This window comes from Pongo abelii, chromosome 6 (assembly GCF_028885655.2).
Source record: "Pongo abelii isolate AG06213 chromosome 6, NHGRI_mPonAbe1-v2.0_pri, whole genome shotgun sequence".
NCBI lineage: Eukaryota > Metazoa > Chordata > Mammalia > Primates > Hominidae > Pongo > Pongo abelii.
Genome location: NC_071991.2, coordinates 114,074,156 through 114,098,248, shown reverse-complemented (window position 1 = coordinate 114,098,248; position 24,093 = coordinate 114,074,156). Strand labels below are relative to the sequence as shown.

The following is a 24,093-nucleotide window of genomic DNA, read 5'->3' as shown; positions in this document are numbered from 1 at the left end:
CTGATCTGTCTGATCCCAGCACAAATGAGATTATATTTACAAGGCACAAGCTCTGCGGGTGCCTTTCTTCCTTCCCACCCCTCTCTCACCTGAATGCAGCTCACCAGCAAGACCTGCCTCCACATCAGAGGAGTGCCAATAAACAGGAAGCATTCTTCCCAGAGAAACATACCAGAAATCCATTTACTGAAACCCATAACATCTGCATTTTTTGCAGTACAGTCACACTTTTGCAAGAGTAGTTTGGAATATAATGCCTACACCTTACTTAGTGGGGTCAATAAAATTAGCTTATTACATGGAAAGAAAATTACGAATGCATCATGTACACAGAATCAGAATGTTAGAACAGGGCCCTTGGAGAACAGAGTCTAGACATTTTAATGGTCCTCAGAATATCTGACATTACTTAAGCAAAAGAAAAACAAATTAATTGGTAGCCAAAGTGAGCAATTGATTATAACTATCATAATCTCAGATTCCAAATTTTTATTTTCATCACAAAAAGCCTCTTTATTCTAACTGACATTAGAGTGGAGGCTAAAACTAATCTTTTAAAATGAATAGATAGTATTTTGAAAGACCTATATAATTGGAAATGAAAATTAAAATAACAATGTCATTTAACACTCATCAAACTAGCAAGAATGTTGAAGTTGGGTAACATCAAGACTAGTGAAGATGTTGAGAAACAGAAGTTTGCATCTATTACTGGTGAGGTATATAATGGTACAACCATGTGGTAAACTGAATCATTATTCGTAATTCTTCACACCCTCCCTGTACTAGAATTCTAATCCACATCATTGCCAGATAACTTTGCAGTACCATTCACTAGAATATACAGAATATATTGCCCTACCTCATGGATGTTGGGCTTGGCCTTGTGACAAGCTGGGGTCCATGAAATGTGAGCAAAAATGACAACGAGCCAGTTCTATGTATGGCCCTCATAAGGTGTTATATATTTCCACTTGGCTTCTTTTGCTTCTGCCACTTTCCATGAGGAAAACATGTCCTAGGTAGCTGTTAGTCCAAGAGAATGAGAGACATGGAGCAGACCTGAACCCAACCTCAATCCAACCTGCAGACTGGAGCTCAGAGCCTGAAGTCCAGAATCCTGCCCAGCTAATTTTTGTTGCAATTTACCCACAGGTTGACAGGGAAAAATAAATACTTACTATATTAAGGCACTGAGTTTTGAACTTGGGGTCTTTTGGGGTTTGTTATTGTTGTTGTTTGAGAGAGTCTTGCTCTGTCACCCAGGCTGGAGTGCAGTGGTATGATCTTGGCTCACTGCAAACTCCGCCTCCTGGGTTCAGGCGATTCTCTCCCTCAGCCTCCCAAGTAGCTGAGATTGCAGGCTCCTGCCACCACGCCTGGCTAATTTTTTTTGTACGTTTTAGTAGAGAAGGGGTTTCAGCATGTTGGCCAGGCTGGTCTCGAACTCCTGACCTCAAGTGATCTGCCCACCTCGGCCTCCCAAAGTGCTAGGATTACAGGTGTGAGCCACCGTGACCAACCTTGTTTCTTTTAATGTAGCATCACTACAGCAATCTCTGACTGAGACAACCATTCTGTAAAGGAATCTGGCAATACCCAATAAAGTTGAAGATACTCATATGGCCCAGCAAAGGGCACTTCCAAGTATGTGTCCTAAAGCAGTGGTTCTCAGACCAATCAGATCTAATATTTCCTTTTAAAGGAAATTATTGAAACACCCTTTTTCTATTCTATAACAAACATAATAGATAATCTACCTAACACATATAAATTTCAAAGGAAAAAAAAAAGGCTGGGCATGGTGGCTCATGCTTGTAATCCCAGCACTTTAGGAGGCCAAGGCAGGCAGATCACTTGAGGTCACGAGTTTGAGACCAGCCTGGCCAACATGATGAAACCCTGTCTCTAGTAAAAATACAAAAATGAGCCAGGTGTGGAGCCAGGCACCTGTAATCCCAGCTACTCAGGAGACTGAGGAAGGAGAATCACTTGAACCTGGGAGGTAGAGGCTGCAGTGAGCCAAGATCATGCCACTGCACTCCAGCCTGGGAGACAAAGCGAGACTCCATCTCAAAAAAAAAAATTGTTTTCAAAAAACCCCCATATTATCTGATATGGTTTGGCTGTGTCCCCATCCAAATCTCATCTCTAATTGTAGCTCCCATAATCCTCACATGTCATGGGAGGGACTTAGTGAGAGGTAATTGAATTATGGGGGTGGGTTTTTCCCATGCTGTTGTGATAGTGAATAAGTTTCATGAGATCTGATGGTTTTATAAAGGGCAGTTCCCCTGCACACGCTCTCTTGCCAGCCACCATGTAAGACATGCCTTTGCTCCTCCTTCACCTTCTGCCATGACTATGAAGCCTCCTCAGCCATGTGGAACTGTGAGTCCATTAAACCTCTTTTTCTTTACAAATTACCCAGTCTCAGGTATTTCTTCATAGCAGTATGAAAATGAACTAATGCAAAAGCCTAACTAAAATATGAAAAAAATACATAAAATATTATTTATAATCAGGGCAGAATTGAGATGAGGCAAGCAAGGTGCTCAGGGTGCAAAATTTAAGCAGGCAAAGTAGTGAAAGTGCTGAACCTGCACTTGCAGGACACTTGCATTTGTATCTCCTCAAATTTTGTACCTAAGCAACCTCACTTGCCTCACCTTAGTCCTGGCCCTATTTAGAATAATATAATTATATTAAAAATGCAAATTTTTTCATGACTTTGGTAGAGGATTTAATGAAGTAAACAGACATTTGCACCCCTATATACTGTCATCATGAATGCAAAACCTACAAATGCAGGATGATACAAGTGTGTTACTTTGTTCAGAACTTGGTAAAAGTTCTGAACAAAGTAAATTCTTCCCTCAATGTGCATGATAGTTTAAATTTAAAAAAAAAAAAAAAGTCCCCGTGCGGTGGCTCACGCCTGTAATCCCAGCACTTTGGGAGGCCGAGGCGGGCGGATCACGAGGTCAGGAGATCGAGACCATCCTGGCTAACACAGTGAAATCCCGCCTCTATTAAAAATACAAAAAATTAGCTGGGCGTGGTGGCAGACGCCTGTAGTCCCAGCTACTCGGGAGGCTGAGGCAGGAGAATGTCGTGAACCCAGGAGGCGGAGCTTGCAGTGAGCTGAGATCGCGCCACTGCACTCCAGCCTGGGTGACACAGTGAGGCTCTGTCTCAAAAAAAAAAAGCATATACTAAAACCATGCCAAAAATACTTTGGTTTTATATGCAAAATGGAGGTTCTAGAGTCAGATCATCATACAAAGAATTTTTAAGTACAAGAATACCTGAGGGGGATATTTAAAAATAATATGGGAGAAAGGCAGACACACACATCACAGGTCATCATATATCCTTTGTCCTCACCCTGTCTCAATGCCAATAAGGCCCTCCCAATCAATAATTGAAAATATCCCTCCTGCTGGCATTTCCTGAAGAAAAAATAAATATGTAAAAATTTAAAAAATAAAATGTCCCCCACAAATTTCCAAACTTTCCCTAGTTGATCCCATTACTGTTGATAACACTTTCCCTTGATAAATCAAATACACGTGTAAAGAGGTCCATGCAGCATTAATTTACCTATTTATGGTAAAATGGATAAGCCGTGGTATACTCATGCAATGAAATACTATGTAACAATTAAATTAACTATATCTACAACATGGGAAGATCTCATAAACATAATGTTTGATAACAGAAACAAGTTGCAGAAGGGTATGGGCAGCAGTCTATCATGTATATTTTTAAAACTCACAAAATAACTATACATTGTTGATGAATACATTAAATACATGGGAACAATACCAACTTCAGGACAATCGTTACCAATAAAGAAAACATGTGGGGAAAGGGATGTAGGAGTAGCTTTCTGTCTAGGTAACAGCTTATTTTTAAAAACAGAGAGGCCAGGAGCAGTGCTCACACCTGTAATCCCAACACCTTGGGAGGCCAAGGCAGTAGCATCACTTGAGCCCAGGAGTTTGAGGTCAGCCTGGGCAACATGGGGAGACCCCATCTTTACAAAAAGTTAAAAAGTAGTCTGACGTGGTGGCACACACCTGTAGTCCCAGCTACTCGGGAGGCTGAGATGGAAGGATTGCTTGAGCCTGGGAGGTCAAGGCTGCAATAAGCCATGATTGTGCCACTGCACTCCAGCCTGGGTGATAGCGCAAGAGCTTGTCTCAATTAACCAATCAATAAAGAGAGAGAGAGACTGAGGACAAGAAATAAACAAGATGGGCCTAGAACATCTTGTAGTGCTAAAAAGTAAGGAAATTCTTAAAAGAAAAACCCACTATCATGGGAGTATGTCAAAGGAACACAGAAGCCAAGCAGCAGAGCTCTCAATGGGCCAAAACTGGAAAAATGTGAACAATGAAATAAAGTAGTATTGGATTATAACCTGTATAAAATAAATATCCATGAATCCATACTGATATAAACAAATGAATGAATAAGTGAATAAATAAATGGGGGAGGGAGAGGAGGCTGCAACACCGAGCGGAGGAGGCAGGAATCGGAGTGCGAGCAGTAGCTGAGTGGCCACCATGGCTGGGATCACCACCATCGAGGCGGTTAAGGGCAATATCCAGGTTCTGCAGCAGCAAGCAGATGATGCAGAGGAGCGAGCTGATCGTCTCCAGTGAGAAGCTGAGGGAGAAAGGTGTTCCTGGGAACAGGCTGAGGCTGAGGTGGCCTCCTTGAACCGTAGGATCCAGCTGGTTCATGAGAAGCTGGACCGTGCTCAGGAGCGCCCGGCCACTGCCCTGCAAAAGCTGGAAGAAGCGGAAGAAACTGCTGATAAGAGTGAGAGAGGTATGAAGTTTATTGAAAACCAGCCCTTAAAAGATGAAGAAAAGATGGAACTCCAGGAAATTCAACTCAAAGAAGCTAAGCACATTGCAGAAGAGGCAGATAGGAAGTATGAAGAGGTAGCTCATAAGTTGGTGATCATTGAAAGAGACTTGGAATGCACAGAGGAACAAACTGAGCTGGCAGAGTACCATTGCCGAGAGATGGATGAGCAGATCAGACTGATGGACCAGAATCTGAAGTGTCTGAGTGCTGCTGAAGAAAAGTACTCTCAAAAAGAAGACAAATATGAGAAAGAGATCAAGATTCTTACTGATAAATTCAAGGAGGCAGAGACCCATGATGGGTTTGCTGAGAGATCGGTAGCAAGCTGGAAAATACAATTGAAGACCTGGAAGATAAACTCAAATGCACCAAAGGACAGCGCCTCTGTACACAAAAGATGCTGGTCCAGACTCTGCTTGACCTGAATGAGATGTAGAACGCCCAGTCCCACCCTGCTGCTGCTCCTCCCTCTGACCCTGACTCTGCCTGAGGCCAGCCTGCCTGAAGCTGACCTTTAACTGAGGGCTGATCTTTAACTGGAAGGCTGCTTTCCCCTTTTGCCTCCCACTCCTCCCCTGTGTCTTTTTCCCCAAACTGTCTCTGCCTCTTCCCGGAGATTCCAGCTGGGCTAGAGGCTGAGCACCTTTGGAAACAACATTTAAGGGAGTGTGAGCACAATGCATAATGTCTTTAAAAGGCATATTGTGATGTACACATTTGTGATTACTTTTTTTGTTGTTTTGTAGCAACCATTTGTAAAACATTCCAAGTAATTCCACAGCCCTGAAGCAGCAATCTAATCCTTTTCTCACTTTTGGAAGGTGACTTTTCAACTTAATGCATATTGCCCGCTCCATAGAGAAGAAAAGGTATAGGCCTGCCTTACTGAGAGCCAAACAGAGCCCAGGGAAAGACTCCACTATGGGAAACCTCATTGCTCTGTACAAAGTATCAGCTAAACCAGAAAGGTGATTCCAGGAGGAGTTAGCCAAATAACAACAAAAACAAACAAACAAAAATATGCTGTTCAAGTTTTCAGCTTTAAGATACCTTTGGACAACATTCTTTCTTTTTTCCTCTTTTTTTTTTTTCATTAGAATTGACCAAATTAAGATGGTAAGACCTCTGAGATCAAATTTTTGTCCCATCTCTACCCCCTCCCAACTGCTTACAGAATGGATCATGTGACCCTTATGGTGCGGTGACCACTTGATTGCTTTCCTGCCTCCTTGAAAGAAAGATGATTATGTTTTTGCCACTGATTCAGCCATGTGAAACTCATCTCATTACCCTTTTCTGGGTTTGAAGCTGCTGTCTCTAAAAGCGCCATTTCATTGTGCTTTGTATCAGTCAGTGCTGCAGAAATCTTGAATAGCTTATGTACAAAACTTTTTAAATTTTATATTATTTTTAAACTTTGCTTCTTTGGGTTTGTGGCACCCTGGCCATCCCACCTGGCTGTGACAGCCTCTGCAGTCTGCGGGCTGGCAGTTTACTGATCTTTTAAAGTTTCTTTCCACACCGAGTCCCCATTTTCTGGCAAGGTTTCTAGGAGGTCTGTTAGGTGTACATCCTGCAGCTTACTGGCTTAAAATGTACTCTCCTTTGATGTGGTCTCCTTGGATCCAATTGGGAGAAAGAGAAATCACTAGTGCAACTGTTTTGATACTGAATATTGACAAATGTCTTTTTGAAATAAAGAACCAGTCCCTCCAAAAAATAAAAAAATAAAAAATAGATGGGAGAGAAGAGACAAATCTCCCATGCAGAAGAATTCAAAATAATTGATATAGAACACTACCTTTGAGGCGGGTGAAAGAGTGAATATACAAACAGGTAATGACCAGACCATATATAAAAATAGCTCTCTGACTCACAACCTACAACCACCAGTCCAGAAAGCCAAACCACAATGCTATGGACTGAATATTTGTGTCACTCCAAAATTCATACATTGAAGCCTAATCCCCACTGTGATGGTACCTGGAGCTGGGGCTTTTGGGAGGTAATTAGGTCATGACAATGGAGTGCTCTGTAAATGAGATTAGTTCCCTTATAAGAAGAGACAGGAGAAAGCTTGCTTCCTCTCTCTGCTCTCTTCCATGTGACGACACAAGGAGAAGGCCATCTGCAAACCAGGAAGCCAGCCCTCCAGACACAGGATCTTCCAGCCCCTTTATCGTGCACTTCCCAGCCTCCAGAACTGTACGTAATAAATGTTTGTTGTTGAAGCCACTGAGCCCTATGGTATATTTGTTAGAGTAGCCTAAACTGACTAAGCACAAAACTTATGTAACAATTAGCCCAACAGTCAGGACTTGACCAGTAACTAACAGTTTCCCTAATTTCTGTACCCACTTTTAAGTTAAGACTTGCTGGAGAAAGCAAAATATGTACCACTAATCAATAACACAGGATGTTCCACCCTCTTCATGTCAGCAGCCTCCAATCAGGACCTACCTGGAGCTTTCCCTTTTTTCTATAATATAGCTTTCCTTTTTTTTGTTGCTTTTGTTTTGTTTTGTTTTGTTTTGTTTTTTGAGACGAAGTTTCGCTCTTGTTGCCCAGGCTGGAGTGCAATGGCGCGATCTCGGCTCACGGCAACCTCTGCCTCCTGGGTTCAAATGATTCTCCTGCCTCAGCCTCCCCAGTAGCTGAGATTACAGGCATGCACCACCATTTCCGGCTAATTTTGTATTTTTACTAGACACAGGGTTTCTCCATGTTGGTCAGGCTGGTCTCAAACTCCCGACTTCAGGTGATCCGCCTGCTTCGGCCTCCCAAAGTGCTAGGATTATAGGCATGAGCCACCACACCCAGCCGCTTTCCCTTTTTTCTACAATAAAGCGTTCCTACTCCTCTGACTGCCTCCAAGTCTCTGCCAAACACAAGTGATGATGGCTGACTCCTTTGTTATGGGAGGCTTTGAATAAATAGCCTTTACTTGTTCTCATTTAGATGGTCCTCATTTATTTCCACAAGAGGAAACAAAGCTTCATTCCTTAAGTGTGGCCTGTGCAAAGCCAACTCCTTCCCAAGAGCACAGTATGAGGAAGTAAAGGGTAACTTTACAGTGAAGAAACCTGATCAACACTCTCTCTGCCAGAGGATCAAGGTCAATATCAACAGCAATAAGTCAAGTTGATATTATGTCGTGACAAAAATGGCACTTGACCTCTGTGGTCTTCTTCCCAAAAACTCAAAATCCCAGAAAATCATAAGAAAAATATCCAACAAATCTCAGTTAAGCGATAGTCTAAAAAATTCTTGACCGGTACTCCTCAAAATTGTTAAGGTTATCAAAAACGAGGAAAGTCTGGAAAACTGCCACATCCAAGAGGATTGTGGGGAGATATGATACTCCTCAAAATTGTAAAGTTATCAAAAACAAGGAAAGTCTGAAAAACTGCCACATCTAAAAGGGTACTAAAAAATAGTTTTTTTGAAAAAGAGAGAGAAAGCAATATGAGCACTTGTGGCAAAATGTTAACAAACGTTAAATATGGATGATGGGTCACCCCACTATTACTGTTTCTCATATTATTTCCTGTCCCTTTCTATACAGGTAAAATATATCAGAATTTCAATTATTTTTAATCCTTCAAAACGAACTCCAATTTAACCCCAACTGATTCTAGCTTTTCCCTCCTTTTCACCCTCCCATCTGTCACACTGACAGTTTTCTGAACGGACCAAGCAGATGCACATTCTCACATTCTCCAAGCAGCCTGGGAATTCCTAAAGTTATTCCGGTAACTACCACTATGATTTGAAAGCTTTCTCTCATCCCCTTGTTTTGGTATTTATTTCTCCTTTGTGTTCTACACATTTTACTTTGGATTAGAGTTAGTTTTGTGCCCATTTTTCTTTCCCTGAGTGCTCAATATCTCAAGATACTGAAGACAGGGACCATGTCTTGGTCATCATTCCATTCCTCTACACCCGCACCAAGCACTGTGACTCGCTAATAGTATGACTCAATGAATTTATTATTTGATTGTAAGAGAAAAGAGGTTCAACATAAAGTCCTTTTCTAAGCCAGGCATGGTGGCGCACACCCGTAGTCTAACTAATCAGAAGGTTGAGGCAGAAGGATTGCTTGAACCCAGGAATTCGAGTCCAGCACGGTCAACATAGTAAGACCCTGTCTCAAGAAGAAGCAAAAAGAAGGAAGAAGAAGGAAGAAGGAGGGAGGGAGGGAGGGAGGGAGGAAAGGAAGGAAGGAAGGAAGGGAGGGAGGGAGAGGAGAATTTGTAAAACAAAACAAAAAAAAGCGAATATTAGAAAAAAAAATTTAAGTTCTTTTTTATAGTGCAACGAATCAGTATGAACAAAATCTGAGAAATGATTAATGAAATTTGGCTTTGAAATTACCAATGAGGTTTAAGAAGTTCCAGGAAAATGATGAAAGGAGGTAACAGAATACAAAGAGTTAAGGAGTAAAGTTAAGAAATAGATAATATAAGCTTATTCATTTAGACCAGGAGTGGAGCTCCTCATGCTATCATATTTCACCCCAAAATTGAATGGAAACAGAAAACATACAGATGACATACATGTAACTATGAAAATGAAGAACAGATGCATTTAAAAAGAACTATCAGTCTAGAAACTGACAAGAGAAAAAGCTGATTGAGTTAGACACCAAGAAGTACTAAACAAAGTCGATATTATAGTAGGGGCCACAACAGTAACTACAAGTAAATATCTAAAATGTATTGAGCACTAGAAAGTGCTGGCACTGATTAAGGCTTTTTTCATAGTATCTCCTTACAGTCCTCCTAACAGTCCTATGAGGTACTCACCATTATTATGCTCAGTTATAAACAAGGTAACTAGTGTTAAGATCACAGAACTGGTAAATGACTGTTGACCTTTTTGCTAGAATGTGGTAAGGGCGCCATCATTTTTTATCGCAGGTCAGTAATTCAAGAATGGAAAGGCTGGACACAATTAGCAGAAAGGTCCACTGGGACTGGACCCGCTAGAGCTGCAGACCTGCCTCTGGGACGCTGACCTGCACAGGCTGCCTGACCAAATTCACTCCTTAATGTCCACAACAATAGGAACTGGTAAGACAGGGAGAGGGAACAGTAGTCCTAAGCACCAGGAGCCAGAAGTGAGTAGTGCAACTGGAGCACTCAAAGGCAGAAGTGGTCATTAATGGCCACCACTGCCGGTATGTGAGCCCTACCAAACTCTGCAGGGCAATGGGGTCTTCCAGAACAGGCTCAGAATTACCACCTATTCCTACCAATATATCCTTTGTCCTACACATCTAGGAGAACATTGCTTGAGAAACCCAGGTTTATATGAGTTATTTTGTAATTAGTGGCAAAAAAAAAAGAATGATAGAAACTCACAAATAGCAAAGTGAATCATTTGATATTTTGTAACACTTTATCACATACATCAAGGGGTTTGATTTCCTAACCTCCATTTTATTTCTGAAAGTAACAAGTGATACATTAATTTTTTATTGATTTGAAAATTTTACATCCTATTTTGGATAATTTGCTACATCCTGTGGTAAGTAAACTAGGACAGAGAATCACAGGCATACAACATTGTGCTGCAAGAAGCAATAGTTACTTGTTCTCCAGTGCCTCTAAGAAAAGGGTGAAAGCAATGTGCCAGGACTAGAAGGGAGCTGCTTTCAATTAAGTGCAAGGTGAAAATAATGTCATTTCACAAACACAGCTGGGCTTCCTGCCTAGGAGGGTATGCTTTGCTTAAACTACTTAAAATCTCCAGTAAGTAAATTGATTTGAAAGGATTGACATTGCCTGTCTAGCTGCCATGTTTTAATCTTCTGGGTGACTAGTCAATACTAAAAAGAGATTTCCATAAGGCCAAGTATCAATAGCATTCACTTATGAACACCGTGTTTTTAATGAAATGCAACATATATTATCGGCTGGGCGCAGTAGCTCATGCCTGTAATCCCAGCACTTTGGGAGGCCAAGGCAGGCAGATCACCTGAGGTCAGGAGTTTAAGACCAACCTGGCCAACATAGTGCAACGTCGTCTCTACTAAAAATACAAAAATTAGCCGGGTGTGGTGGCAGGTGCCTGTAATCCCAACTACTCAGGAGGCTGAAGCCCAAGAATCACTTCAACCTGGGAGGTGGAGGTTGCAGTGAGCCAAGATCATGCCCCAGCCCTGGTGACAGAGGAAGACTCCTACCTTAAAAAAAAAAAAAAAAAAAAGAAAAAAGCAACATATATTATGGAAATAATAAATGACTGCAACAAATAAGTGCAATCCACTAAAAAAGATACTGTCTTAATGTCTACATATTTTTATATCTTTTGTTTTTGCAGGTGTTACAGACAGAAGAAAATATGTTAAAATAGACCTTATATTTTATTTCTAGGTCATGTTTATTTCTAGAAAGTGAGCTGGGTATGAACCAATGGCCAGGTGGGCATGAACCAATGAACCACGTTCAAGACATGATAGGGGAAAATCTCTTGCCTGTGACCACTACTACACAACTACATTTTCCCCTGCTAGATCCAACCTGCTCATCACTAAACTTACAAATATCATTTAAGTTTTCTCTTTGGACTGAGCAATAATAAATCTTTGTTTTATCTTAGCAGCTGACCATATTTCATGCAAACTTTGAATTTAGGTCCTCTTTAGCCCCAACAGTAACGTGTTGTTTGTCTTATCTTTTTCAAATATCTTATTACTTTTCATTGCATTTATTCTCATGGTTAAAACTGAAAACATAAGGATCATAGTTCCTTCAACTGTCCTTTAAAAGCTACCAGAAATTGTTACATTATTTTCTATAGATAAGCAATTAAAAAAACAGTGTAGAAAACATTTATAGGAATACTTTTTTAAAAAATTTTTATTATACTCTAAGTTCTGGGATACATGTGCAGAACGTGCAAGTTTGTTACATAGGTATACATGCGTCGTGGTGGTTTGCTGCACCCATCAACGTGTCATCTAGGTTTTAAGCCTCGCATGCATTAGGTATTTGTCCTAATGCTCTCTCTCCCTCCCCTTACCCCTCACCCCTCGACAGGCTCCGGTGTGTGATGTTCCCCTCCCTGTGTCCACGGAATTTTTTTTTTTTTTTTTGAGACAGAGTCTCGCTCAGTCGCCCAGGCTGGAGTGCAGTGGTGCAATCTCAGCTCACTGCAAGCTCCGCCTCCTGGGTTCACGCCTTTCTACCTCAGCCTCCCAAGTAGCTGGGACTACAGGCACCCGCCACTAGGCCCAGCTAATTTTTTTTGTATTTTTAGTAGAGACAGGGTTTCACCGTGTTAGCCAGGATGGTCTCGATCTCCTGACCTCGTGATCTGCCCGCCTCGACCTCCCAAAAGTGCTGGGATTACAGGTGTGAGCCACCGCACCCGGCCGTCCATGGAATATTTCTATAGCCTAAACTAAGTCTGCATATCTTTGCTCTAACTTAATTAATGTTGTGTTGCCATCACTTCTGTGCTTTCCCTCCAAAAACAGAATTTGCTTGTTCAAATAATGTAAGAGAAAAAGTTTTCTCTTAGGATAATAACTTTAATTGATTAGATTTGCTATAAGATTTTTAAGACTGCATTTCAGATTTTTATTGAATGATAATGCATATACAATTTCCAGTTTGGGGAAAGAACGATTGGGCAGCAAATTTCTAATATTTCAAAATTGTAATTTAGCTTCTCATGCTTCATCTCTCAAATGTAAGGGTACAATTTAAAATACTTTCCTTAAAAAGCCTTTTGAAAACAGCCAAATATTATATTTCTGCAACATAAATAAGCTAAGACAAAAATTCCTCTCTAAATCATGCCAACTCTGAGCCTGAACAGAGAAAAGTATTATTTGTTTTATTTTGCTTTAAATACAAGATACCAATGATAGAAGATAGAAATTCTACACAAACAACATACACACGCTCCCCAACCCAAGCCCCAGGGAAAAGTGCAAACTAGATCCCAGTAGTTCTTATTATGTAACACTATACAAATCTAAACACATGTCACAGAAAGAGAATCAATTGAGTGGAGCAGGTGTAATAAATTGCAAAACACCCCAAGAGCATTATTTTATTAGCTCTATTAGGAATGTTCAATAAACAGGGTCTATCAAATAAATGAAAAGACGCAATTTGTAGGGAAGTAAATTTCATTCTCATTCCCAAGACAGAGTCCAGAAACTGGAAAAGCTTAACAGAGAGAAGAACTGTAAGCATTCTACTATTACCTGTCACTAATAAAATAATACTTCAGAATAGTATTAACAACTGACCACAACAAGACAAAACTCTAAATCTAGGTCACACAATAATTCCAGATATGAGCTGCTTACGTGTAAAAACTACTTCCTTTTTTAAGACGATTTTATACTTCAGAGTGTTTCTCCTGTTTGTGCTGTTTTTAAATGTTAATTTTTTAAATAATAAAACAAATAGTCCTTCCTCGCTGACCTAAGAGATTCCTTTAAAGTCCTTTAACGCTCTACAACCTTGCTCAAAATTTCTGAAAGACTGATACTTAACCACAATCTTTTATTAGATGTGGAGGTCAACTTAAGAACCAAAGTCCCAGCACTTTGGGAGGCCGAGGCAGGCGGATCACGAGGTCAGGAGTTTGAGACCAGCCTGGCCAATATGGTGAAACCCTGTCTCTACTAAAAACACAAAAATTAGCCAGGTATGGTGGCACGCACCTGTAGTCCCAGCTACTTGGGAGGCTGAGGCAGAAGAATCGCTTGAACCCAGGAGGCGCAGTTTACAGTGAGCCGAGATCGCACCACTGCACTCCAGTGCACTCCTACACAGTGAGAGTCCGTCTCCAAAAAAAAAAAAAGAAAAAAAAGAACCAAAGTTAGGGTTCTCCACAGAGTATAAGTGTAACCAGTGCACTTTCAGTTAATTCAGAAGGGAAAAAAATGCTTTCTCAGATAAATGTTGCCTTACTTTGCTGAGAGATTTGGTAACTGCAATTAAACAGTGACACCGCAGCAACATAAAATACTGCTACAGCTAACTAACTGGGCCTGTCAGTTCCTTATTTTAGCACAGTAGGTAGTATAGGAATGCCCGCTACTTTTAAATGATGGGTAATGGTAACACATCAGCAACTGTCTTGCCCCACTGTAACAAGAAAAATGAGTTTCATTAGAAGTTCTCTCTTCTGGAAAATCCAAAGCCCTTTACAGATATCTTTACAACAACATCCCAAATACAATAATGATGTTGAGAGATATTATTCCACATTTACAACAAACAGACAGTAGTGTGGTTTCAAACAATCCAGTAACCCATTATCTTGCTTGGTGCAGTTTTAGAAAGAATATCAAGGATAAAAAAGATTCTATTATATAGCTTAACGTGTCATTTCACTGTGAGAGCCAAGCCTATAGAATATAGAATACAGCCTTCTGAGGAAAAGACCTATTATAATGCCTCGGATTTAAATAGTATTTTACAGCCTACAAAGCACTTATTCATTTTACAATCTCATATGAAGATTGCATTCTAGTCAAGGGACCAAGTCTATCATCAAGCTGTAAGGCCAAAGTCAGTAACTATCTCAACCACACAAATATTCATAGAATGCCCAGACATCCAAATAGGAAGAGAGAAAGTCAACTACCCCTGTTTGCAGACGACATGATCCTGTATCTAGAAAACCCTAGAGTCACCTAATTAAAGAGCTTCTGCACAGCAAAAGAAACTATCATCAGAGTGAGCAGGCAACCTACAGAATGGGAGAAAATTTTTGCAATCTACCCATCTGCCCAAGTCTAATATCCAGAATCTACAAGGAACTTAAACAAATTTACAAGAAAAAAATCAAACAGCCCCATTAAAAAGTAGGCAAAGGATATGAACAGACACTTCTCAAAAGAAGACATTTATGTAGCCAACAAACATAGAAAAAAGCTCACCATCAACTGATCATTACAGAAATGCAAATCAAAACCACAATGAGATACCATCTCACACCAGTCAGAATGGTGATTATTAAAAAAGTCAGGAAACCATAGATGCTGGTGAGGCTGTGAAGAAACAGGAATGCCTTTACACTGTTGGTGGGATATAAATTAGTTCAATCTTTGTGGAAGACAGTGTGGCGATTCCTCAAGGATCTAGAACCAGAAATAATACCATTTAACCCAGCAATCCCATTACTAGGTATATATCCAAAGAATATAAGTCATTCTACTATAAAGACACACGTACACATATGTTTATTGCAGCACTATTTACAATAGCAAAGACATGGAACCAACCCAAATGCCCATCAATGATAGACAATAAAGAAAATGTGGTACACGTACACCATGGAATACTATACAGTCACAAAAAAGGAATAAGATCATCTCCTTTGCAGGGACATGGATGAAGCCATAAGCCACCATCCTCAGCAAACTAACACAGGAACAGAAAACCAAACACTGCATGTTCTCACTCATAAGTAGGAGATGAACAATGAGAACACACGGACACAGAGAGAGAAACAATACACACCAGGGCCAGTCAGGGGGTGGAGGGTGAGGGGAGGGAGAGCATTAGGAGAAACAGCTAATGCATGCAGGGGTTAAAACCTAGATAACGGGTTGATAGGTGCAGCAAACCACCGTGGCACACGTATACCTACGTAACAAACCTACACATTCTGCACTTGTATCCCAGAACTTAAAGTAAAATTAAAAAAAAGAAAGAAAGAAAACCCCATAGTCTCAACCCAAAAGCTCCTTAAGCTAATAAACAACTCTAGCAAAGTCTCAGGATATAAAATCAACGTGCAAAAATCACTAACATTTCTATACACCAACAACAGTCAGGCCAAGAGCCAAACCAGGAATGCAGACCTATTCACAATTGCCCCCCACCACATACATACACACACACACACACAAATGTAGGAATACAGCTAACCATGGAGGTGAAGGATCACTACACGAAGAACTATAAAACACTGCTCAAAGAGATCAGAGATGACACAAGCAAATGGAAAAATATCCCATGCTCATGGATAGGAAGAATCAATATCATTAAAATGCCCATACTGCCCAAAGCAATTTACAATTTCAATGATATTCCTATTAAACTATCATTGACATTAATCACAGAACTAGAAAAAACTGTTTTGAAATTCATATGGAACCAAAATAGCCCAAATAGCCAAAGCAATCCTAAGCAAAAAGAACAAAGCTGGAGGCATCATGCTACTCGCTACTCATCTTCAAACTACACTACAGGGCTACAGTAACCAAAACAGCATGATACTGGTACAAAAACAGACACATAGACCAATGGAACAGAACAGAGAACCCAGAAATAATGCTGCACACCTACAACTATCTGATCTTCGACAAATCTGACAAAACAAGCAATGGGAGAAGGATTGCCTATTCAATAAATGGTGCTGGGATATCTGGCTAGCCATATGCAAAAGACTGAAAGTGGACCCCTTCTTTACACCATATACAAGTTAACTGAAGATGGATTAGAGACTTAAATGTAAAACCAAAAACTATAAAAACCCTGCAAGACAACCTACACAATACCATTCAGGACACAGGAGTGGGTAAAGATTTCATGATGAAGACACCAAAAGCACCTGCAATAAAAGCAAAAATTGACAAATAAAATCTAAACTAAAGAGCCTCTGCACAGCAACGGAAACTATCAACAGAGCCAACAGAAAACCTACAGAATGGAGACAATTTTTGGAAGCTATGCATCTGACAAAGGTCTAATATCCAGCATCAATAAGGAACTTAAACAAATGTACAAGTACCTCATATTATCTGTACGAATGGAGTTCAGGGTTCTACCAATGTGGAAAAAAATTGTCTGTGAGCAATGATACAGTAGTACAAGAAAGATTTGGTTGGGAAATTTTTCAGAATAATATTGGCAGGCAAAATGAAACTTAACAGACAGAATTGTAACTTGAAGTGATTAGAAATACTTCAGCACAATTTTATGTGTTTGCAGTGGCTCACGCCTATAACTCCAGCAGTCTGGGAGGCCGAGGGGGACAGATCACTAGAGGCCTGAAGTTTGAGACCAGTCTGGACAAGATGGCGAACTCTGTCTCTACTAAAAATACAAAAATTAGCCGGACATGATGGCGTGCACCTGTAATCCCAGCTACTTGGGAGGGTGAGGCATGAGAATCACCTGAACCCAGGAGGCAGAGGTTGCAGTCAGCTGAGATCTTGTCCCTGCACTCCAGCCTGGGCAACAGAGCGAGGCTCTGTCTTAAAAAAAAAAAAAAAAAAAAAAAAAAAAATCCCAGCATATTTGGAGGGTGGTGATCTAGAAAAAGAGAGGTGGAAGTTCAGATTTGAGGGGTAAGAAAGAGCCATAGCATCAGACTTTGTAAATGAAGGTAATATACTTAGATTGTATTTTCAGTGCAATGGAAGCCACTGCAGGAAGTCATATGAAATCTGGACTTGTATTCACTAAGAATTAAGAGTCCAAACTGTAAAAAACATGTATACTCATTAAGTCCATGTATTACCTTGGTGCTACACTTTGCACTCAATGAAATTCATCGTAAGACACAGAATCTCAGAGCTAGAAGGAAACTTAATGAATGTAAAGCCATTATTTTACATACACAAAAACTCAAGGCCAGAGAAAAATGCATCATTCAGATTGCTTTATTAATGGCTGAGAAAAATATCTCCAAAAATAATTAAGGGCAACTAAGATGTCTGGGATACATTCTAAACTCAAAGCTGACATTAATCAAAAAATTGTCCTTTTATATATTCATAAACTGAACCACCATGCTTTAGATGCATATGACCCATCATAGAATATATAAGATCTTGTAACAGCCTCTGACCACAATCTAAAGCTGCAAACTTAGATGGGGCACATACTCAGTAATGCATTTGATCAACTGTATTGTTCCAATCCCAGCTCACTAAATACACCATAACTTGGATATTCATTCATCCAGTGAATGATAAGGACCTACTTTGTACAAGGAATTACACTGGAAGATGAAGAACTAGAATCTAGAAGAAGGGATAAAACATACATATACAAAAAAAGATGCATATATACACAAACACTGACCCACATATATTACACACATATACCATAATTCATGTAAGGTAAAGTAACTGCAGGCATGGCATAAACAGCAAAATAACTAGAATTAGAACTGAAGCTTTAAGATGTGACTGAATTGTGGTATTTCCTTGTAAAACTTGAACAGATAAAGAGCTGTTTCTTTTGATGAGCAAAGAAAGTGTTTTGAGATGGAATCTACTCCCAGTGAAGAAGCTGTGAACACTGCTGAAATGACAACAAAGGATTTAGAATATTACATAAACTTCATTGATAAAGCCGTGGCAGGGTGATAAAATTGACTCCAATTCTGAAAGTTCTACTGTGGGTAAAATGCTAACAGACAGCATCACATGATGCAGAGAAATCTTTCTCTGGAAAGGAAAACCAATCCATGTGGCAAACTTTATAGTTGTCTTATTTGAAGAAATTGCCACAGCTACCCCAACCTTTAGCAACCAGCACCCTGATCACTCAGCAGCCATAAACATCAAGGCAAGACTCTCTATCAGCAAAAAGATTATGACTTCCTGAGGCTCAGATAGCATTTTTTTTAGCAATAAACTATTTTTAAATTAAGGTATATACATTGGTCTTTTAGACATAATGCTACTGCACTCCTAATAAAATATAATATAGTGTAACTATAACTTTTATATGCACTGGGAAACCAAAAATTTCATGGGACTCACTTTATTGCGGTAGCCGGGAACCAAACTCACAATATCTCCAAGATACGCCTGTCTTTTCTGCAGCTGAAAGGATCAGAAGGCAGCATGCCAGCTGGTCCTTGATGGATGGGTGGGATTTACAGATAGGGAAGAACATTTTAGACAGTAGGCACAACAGGGGCAAAAGACCTATGTAAACTGCAACCAGACCCTCTAGAAGGGAAATCCAATTTTACGTAAATTTTAAGTAAATTAAAATCTAAATGTTAAGTAAATATACAGCAAAAATTCTCAACATGAAAAAATGCCAAAACTGAGCTGCAGCCTAAGTTATATATCATGTCAACAATATATGAGTTTTACATCTGTATTCATGAGCTTAATTAATACAAAAAAAAGTCTTCTAAATAACTTGACCAGGCACGGTGGCTCACACCTGCAATCCCAGCACTTTGGGAGGTGGAGGCAGGAGGACTGCTTGAGCCCAGGAGTTCAAGAACATAGGGGACCCTGTCTCTACAAAAAAAAAAAAAAAATTAGCCACACATTGTGGTGTGCACCTGTAGTCTCAGCTACTAAGACTGAGGTGGCAGGCTGAGACAGGAGGATTGCTTGAGCCTGGAGGTTGAGGCTGCAGTGAGCTGTGACTGCACCACTGCACTCTAGCCTGAGTGACAGAGTGAAACCTTGTCTCAAACATAAGTAAATAAATAACTTTAAGCCTAGGTCAGGCTATTACATTTTGAAAATTTGCTTCTCAGCAAATAGAAAAAGAATTGGAAAATCACTTAAGCTGCTTTTTGCAAAAATGGCAAAGTTGCCCATTTTAGGAAAAGGTGTTTAAATTCAGCAGCAAAAAACTTTATAACATAGGGTAGATGAGAAAGTGCCATCAACACCACTGTATAAGTTATGGTGCTATTTTTTAAGACTCACCTATTTTAATAATATCCTGCATGACTGCTCCAATCTACAATTAATTTTCTGCCCTTTGGAAAAATATTGCTTTATGATATTAACTCACTTGAAAACTGACAAGTAATATTATTTGGGGTCTTTTAAAAACCTGGTTAAAAGTTCATTCTATTTTCAGTAAATCATAAAACTATTTTAACACTATTGTATCCAAATCAAGAGCAGAGCCTCAAAAATCAGTTACCAGCCACTGGGCATGGTGGCACACACCTGTAGTACTAGCTACTAGGGAGGCTGAGGTGGGAGGATCCCTTAAGCCCAGGAGTTCAAGCCCAACCTAGGTAACATACTAAGACTCTCTTAAAAAACAAACAAACAAAAAAAACTATCAAAGCTAGCCACTATGCACTATTCCTATTATGTTCGTTTTCTCCCCTTTCTTGTTTAAAATTCATTTTCACTACAAGATGTGGTTGCCTATGTTAAGGTTTCTCTGTACGGTCTAAGAGAATACTGTGGAATTCTTTGAACTATATCCCTACCCTAAATGGCACTGGCTCAATGCAACGAAGATCACACCAGCCAAGCTGGTGGGAGTAGGGAAGTAGTATACCTTAAAAACAGCATTCAAAGCATTTTTACTTGGAAAACTACGCAATGTAAGAGCTAAAAACGGTATGGTTGTTCATCAAAGTCCTTTTCTTTTATTATTTTAAATTAAATCCCACGTGATTCGCTGTTCTCTGAATCTGACCTGCACTTTCACAACTTTGTGCCTTTGTTTGGGAGGTCCACCTCTGAGTCCTCAATCATGGAATTCTCCTCATCCTCTTAGGCTCAATTCAAGAGAAGCTCTCACAGCCTTGCCCAGCCCCATCTTGCAAATGGGAAGTTGTATTCTTGTTGTAAACTCTTTATTTACCCTGGGTTTTGCAAACTCGTTCATCTTTCTTATCATAGCACCTGTTATAGTACATTAGGAGGCATCTAAATTGAAAAAAAAAAATCGAGTTAAGCTCATTTACCATAAAATATGATCAAATGAGGATTAAAATTGTCACAGACGGTCAAGATATTGAGAAGATACCAAGCAGATATCCAAGAACGACTCCGGAACACTTTTACCAGATTCCATCCCCCAACAGGTACACAGCTGGGCCTATGGAAGCCCTGGCTCCTGGCTGCCTGATTGTGATGGTGTCTTCGGCTTCCTTGAGGAGGAAGGGAGGCCTGTGCCATCTGCAACTCCCTAAAAGCAGCTCCAGATTCAGTAACCTCTCCAGGAACACACTTGCCTTCATCACAGGAAGAGTAAGCACCACAGGGCTGAAGAACAGCAAAATTAGTCCCATTAGAACTCTTTTAGACCTCCCTGTAAGGACAAGTTAGACCAGGCTAGCTCCTGCCTCCCCTCTCAGGGGTGCTGGCTAATGACTTCTTTCTCCCTAGGCCTTCCTTGCCAATAACTTCAGTACAGAAACTTTTTCCCAAAGGGGAGGGGAATTGGCAAGGAAAGGAGGGAATTAAGTTGACAACAACCTTGTGGCAGTTTTCCTACTATAACTTCTCACTGTTACTTAAAAGGGAAGAGAATAGGCCTCTAATATCTGCAACTGTCTTTTGAAAAACCTAAACTGTTCTAGGGTGGTTTGTTGCTATAATTTCATGTCTCAAAATTAATGCCAAAGTCCTCCTCCCACCCCAGATCCTGCTACACTCTCATAAAAACAGCAGAGAGGTGAGTGCTCTCTGTGTGCTTCCCCTTTTATCTTTCTTTATGACTGAAATGAGCATGAAACCAAACTGAAAAGTCCAGCACCACCAAGTCTTCTATCATGTGTCTAGCAAGGTACAGCCCAGATGGCACGTTCATCTTCATATTTTCGCTATCTCTTAGAACTGCCCCTACACAAATTAACAAAGGCATCTCTGAGAAATGCTAGATTTAAATTGCTAGAAGACCTAACAATGCCCTTCCTTAACAAGTACACATTTTCCCAGTAGATATTTTGTTTCTTGCCTGATCTGCACAGAGCACTGGATGTGACACTTACACATATATACATGGGTAATTATTTAACCTAACTGATGAAAATGTGATATACAAATGTATATTATGAAATAAAATTTTAAGTGTGTAATAAGGAGAAACATTAATATTTTTAAAACTAGTGCGTTTGAAACTTAATCCCAAGTGCAAAAGTGTTGAAAGGTGGGACCTGTGAGTGGTAATTAGGTCATGAGGGCTCTGCCTTCAAGAATGAATTAATTTTGTTATTGAGGGAGTAGGTTTGTTATAAAAGTGAAATTGGGCCCTCTTATTTTCTCATGTTCTCTTACCCTTTCACCTTCCACCAAGGGATGACAGCAAGAAGGACCTCCCCACATGCCAGTCCCTTGATCTCAAGACTTCCCTGACTCCTGAACTACAAGAAATAAAATCTGTTCTTTAAAAATTACCCAATCTGTGGTATTCTGTTACAGCAGCACAAAACAGACTGTTACCAACAAATACATAATTCCATTAAAACATATATTCAAACAACTTCTTAAAGGTACAGAACTTTGAGACCAGAAGGTATCCTGGAGACATACTTGTCTAAAGCGAAGAAGACAATATTGCGACAAGCAGCCATCCAAAAAGATGAAAAGCTAGAAAGCCATGGTCTTTCCGACAACAGACTCCAAACGACTGAGCAGCACCTATTCAAATGGTGAGACAATTCTAGAGTGCTGAATCCTATCCGCCTCCCAGGGACACTATCCCGAGGGATATTACAAAACAAATGTAAATATGGACATGAGTTCAAGTTAGTAATCAAAATACTGAAGTTACTATCTGAAAGGTACAAGTTTCCTAACAAAATGAGTACATTATCTCAAGCGTTTTAAAAAGCGTTTTAATGCAGCTAAACACCTAAGGAAAATGCATTTCCAGACCTGCACTCCCAGAGTATGGAGATTAACAATGGAAGATATGTATGTGTACATATGTATCTATCTTCAGGACTGTAAGAATTTCCCAGTACTGTGAAATTAAAATTTAAAACGAAAACAAAAACACTCTACCTTGAAATTTCCAGATTTCAAGGACTGTAACCCTTAGCTCAAAATTTACTTTGTGTTTCGGAACTCTGGAGTGTTAGCGCTCGTGTGTTTTCTTTGCGGGTGTTTTTTTAACGACTCAGTGGGCTGGCTCCAAGTTTGTTAAGATCCTGTTAATTACCTCCTGCATTTACCACCGACCAAGGATGGGAGGCACGCGGCACTTGCTGAGCATACGTAGCTTCACAGGGAAGGGAGACCAGCAAAGATCACTGAAAACTGCAACCGAAACCCTCAGAAATTCCAGCTCTCCCCTCTTCCCTCCGGTCCCTTCGACAATCCATTTGGTGACCTGACACGTCATCCATACACTCCCAAGAGTGCCTTCGGGAACCCCTCTCCCCACTACCCAACCAGAGAGACAGCCCCACGCCCGGTGAGGCGCAACTCCGGGCCATGGAGGGCGCCGCCCGGACAGCCTGGCCGGGTCAGGGGGCTTCGCCGCCGAGCACCCTCCGGCAGCCGCCCTCAGGCCTCCGCGGCCGGGCGGGAGGGCGCCTCCCCGACCACACTTCGGCCGCTCGGCACCCACAGCCGGGAGGGGGTGAGGAAGGACTCGGTCTAACTCCGGGGAATCCTCGGAGTTCCGGCGCAGATACCCGAGGGGGTATCCTGGGAACTCCCTCGCCCGCGACATCCGTCCTTCTCCGTCTCCCGACCACCAGAGACGCAGCAGGGCGCCTGCCGGCCCGGCCCGCCTTGCGGTCTGTGCGGGGCGCACCTCTTCCTCCGCGGGGCCGTGAAGGCCACCGGCCGCTCCCGCGCGCCCAGCTCCCCGGCCCCGCCGCCTAAGCCGCCGCGTCGCTGGCGGGTAGCCGCGGGCGTCCGGTGCGCGGGCCCCGGCGCGTCCCCGAGCGCGCGCCCGGCCGCGGCCCCGCGCGAGTTGCACTAACTTTCCGGGGCGGGGGAGGGGTGGGCGCCGCGGGCCGGGCTCCCCGGCCTTACCTGTGCTCAAATTGTCGTTGATTTTCAAAGGCACCCGCAGGATGTAGACCAGGAATAGCACGATGAAGAACCACACGGTCCACAGATACGTCCAAGACCAAACTATGCAGGACTTGAGCTGCTCCAGAAAGCCCGTGGCCGCTTCAGCCATGTTTCAGCGCTGCTCTCTGCTGCCGCGGCTCTCGGTGTCTGCCGGGATGATTCACCGGCCCGGAGGCGCAGCTCGCGCCGCCGCCGCCGCCGCGGCCCGGGCGCCCCCGGAGCCCGCCCGCCGCTGGGGACGCGGGCGCGGCGGGAAATCGCGCGGGCCGCGGGCGCGCCGGCTTTTCCTTCTCCTGCCTTATTGCTAACTCTCTAAAGGTCCCTACAAGTGGCTTTCGTGGAGCGATCACGTGGCCCCTGCCCCCTCGCGTTCTGGGTCCATTTATATTTATTATGCTAATATTTAGAAAGAGAAGGCCAAGTGGCGCGCCGAAGGAAACTCCTCAGGCAGTTACAACCCGCGTAAGTTGAGC

At 41.5% G+C, this 24,093-nt stretch overlaps 1 protein-coding gene and 1 pseudogene across 11 annotated transcripts in view; one reads left to right on the top strand and one right to left on the bottom strand.

Moving 5' to 3' along the window:
* The window catches only part of ST7 (suppression of tumorigenicity 7), a 274,827-nt gene extending 250,984 nt beyond the window's left edge, over positions 1-23,843 (bottom strand). For 3 of the 11 annotated variants that reach the window (XM_063725588.1, XM_063725590.1, XM_063725598.1), the window contains exon 1: positions 23,579-23,839. In XM_063725588.1, the coding sequence (XP_063581658.1) occupies positions 23,579-23,729 (151 nt within the window). In that variant the 5' untranslated portion in view covers positions 23,730-23,839. Of the gene's footprint in view, positions 1-23,578 lie in introns of all 11 variants that reach the window. The other 8 variants (XM_054559088.2, XM_063725596.1, XM_024249373.3 and 5 more) reach the window with 5 other exon arrangements.
* Positions 4,503-5,317, top strand: LOC100448913 (tropomyosin alpha-3 chain-like; annotated as a pseudogene).
* Positions 23,844-24,093: the final 250 nt, after the last annotated feature.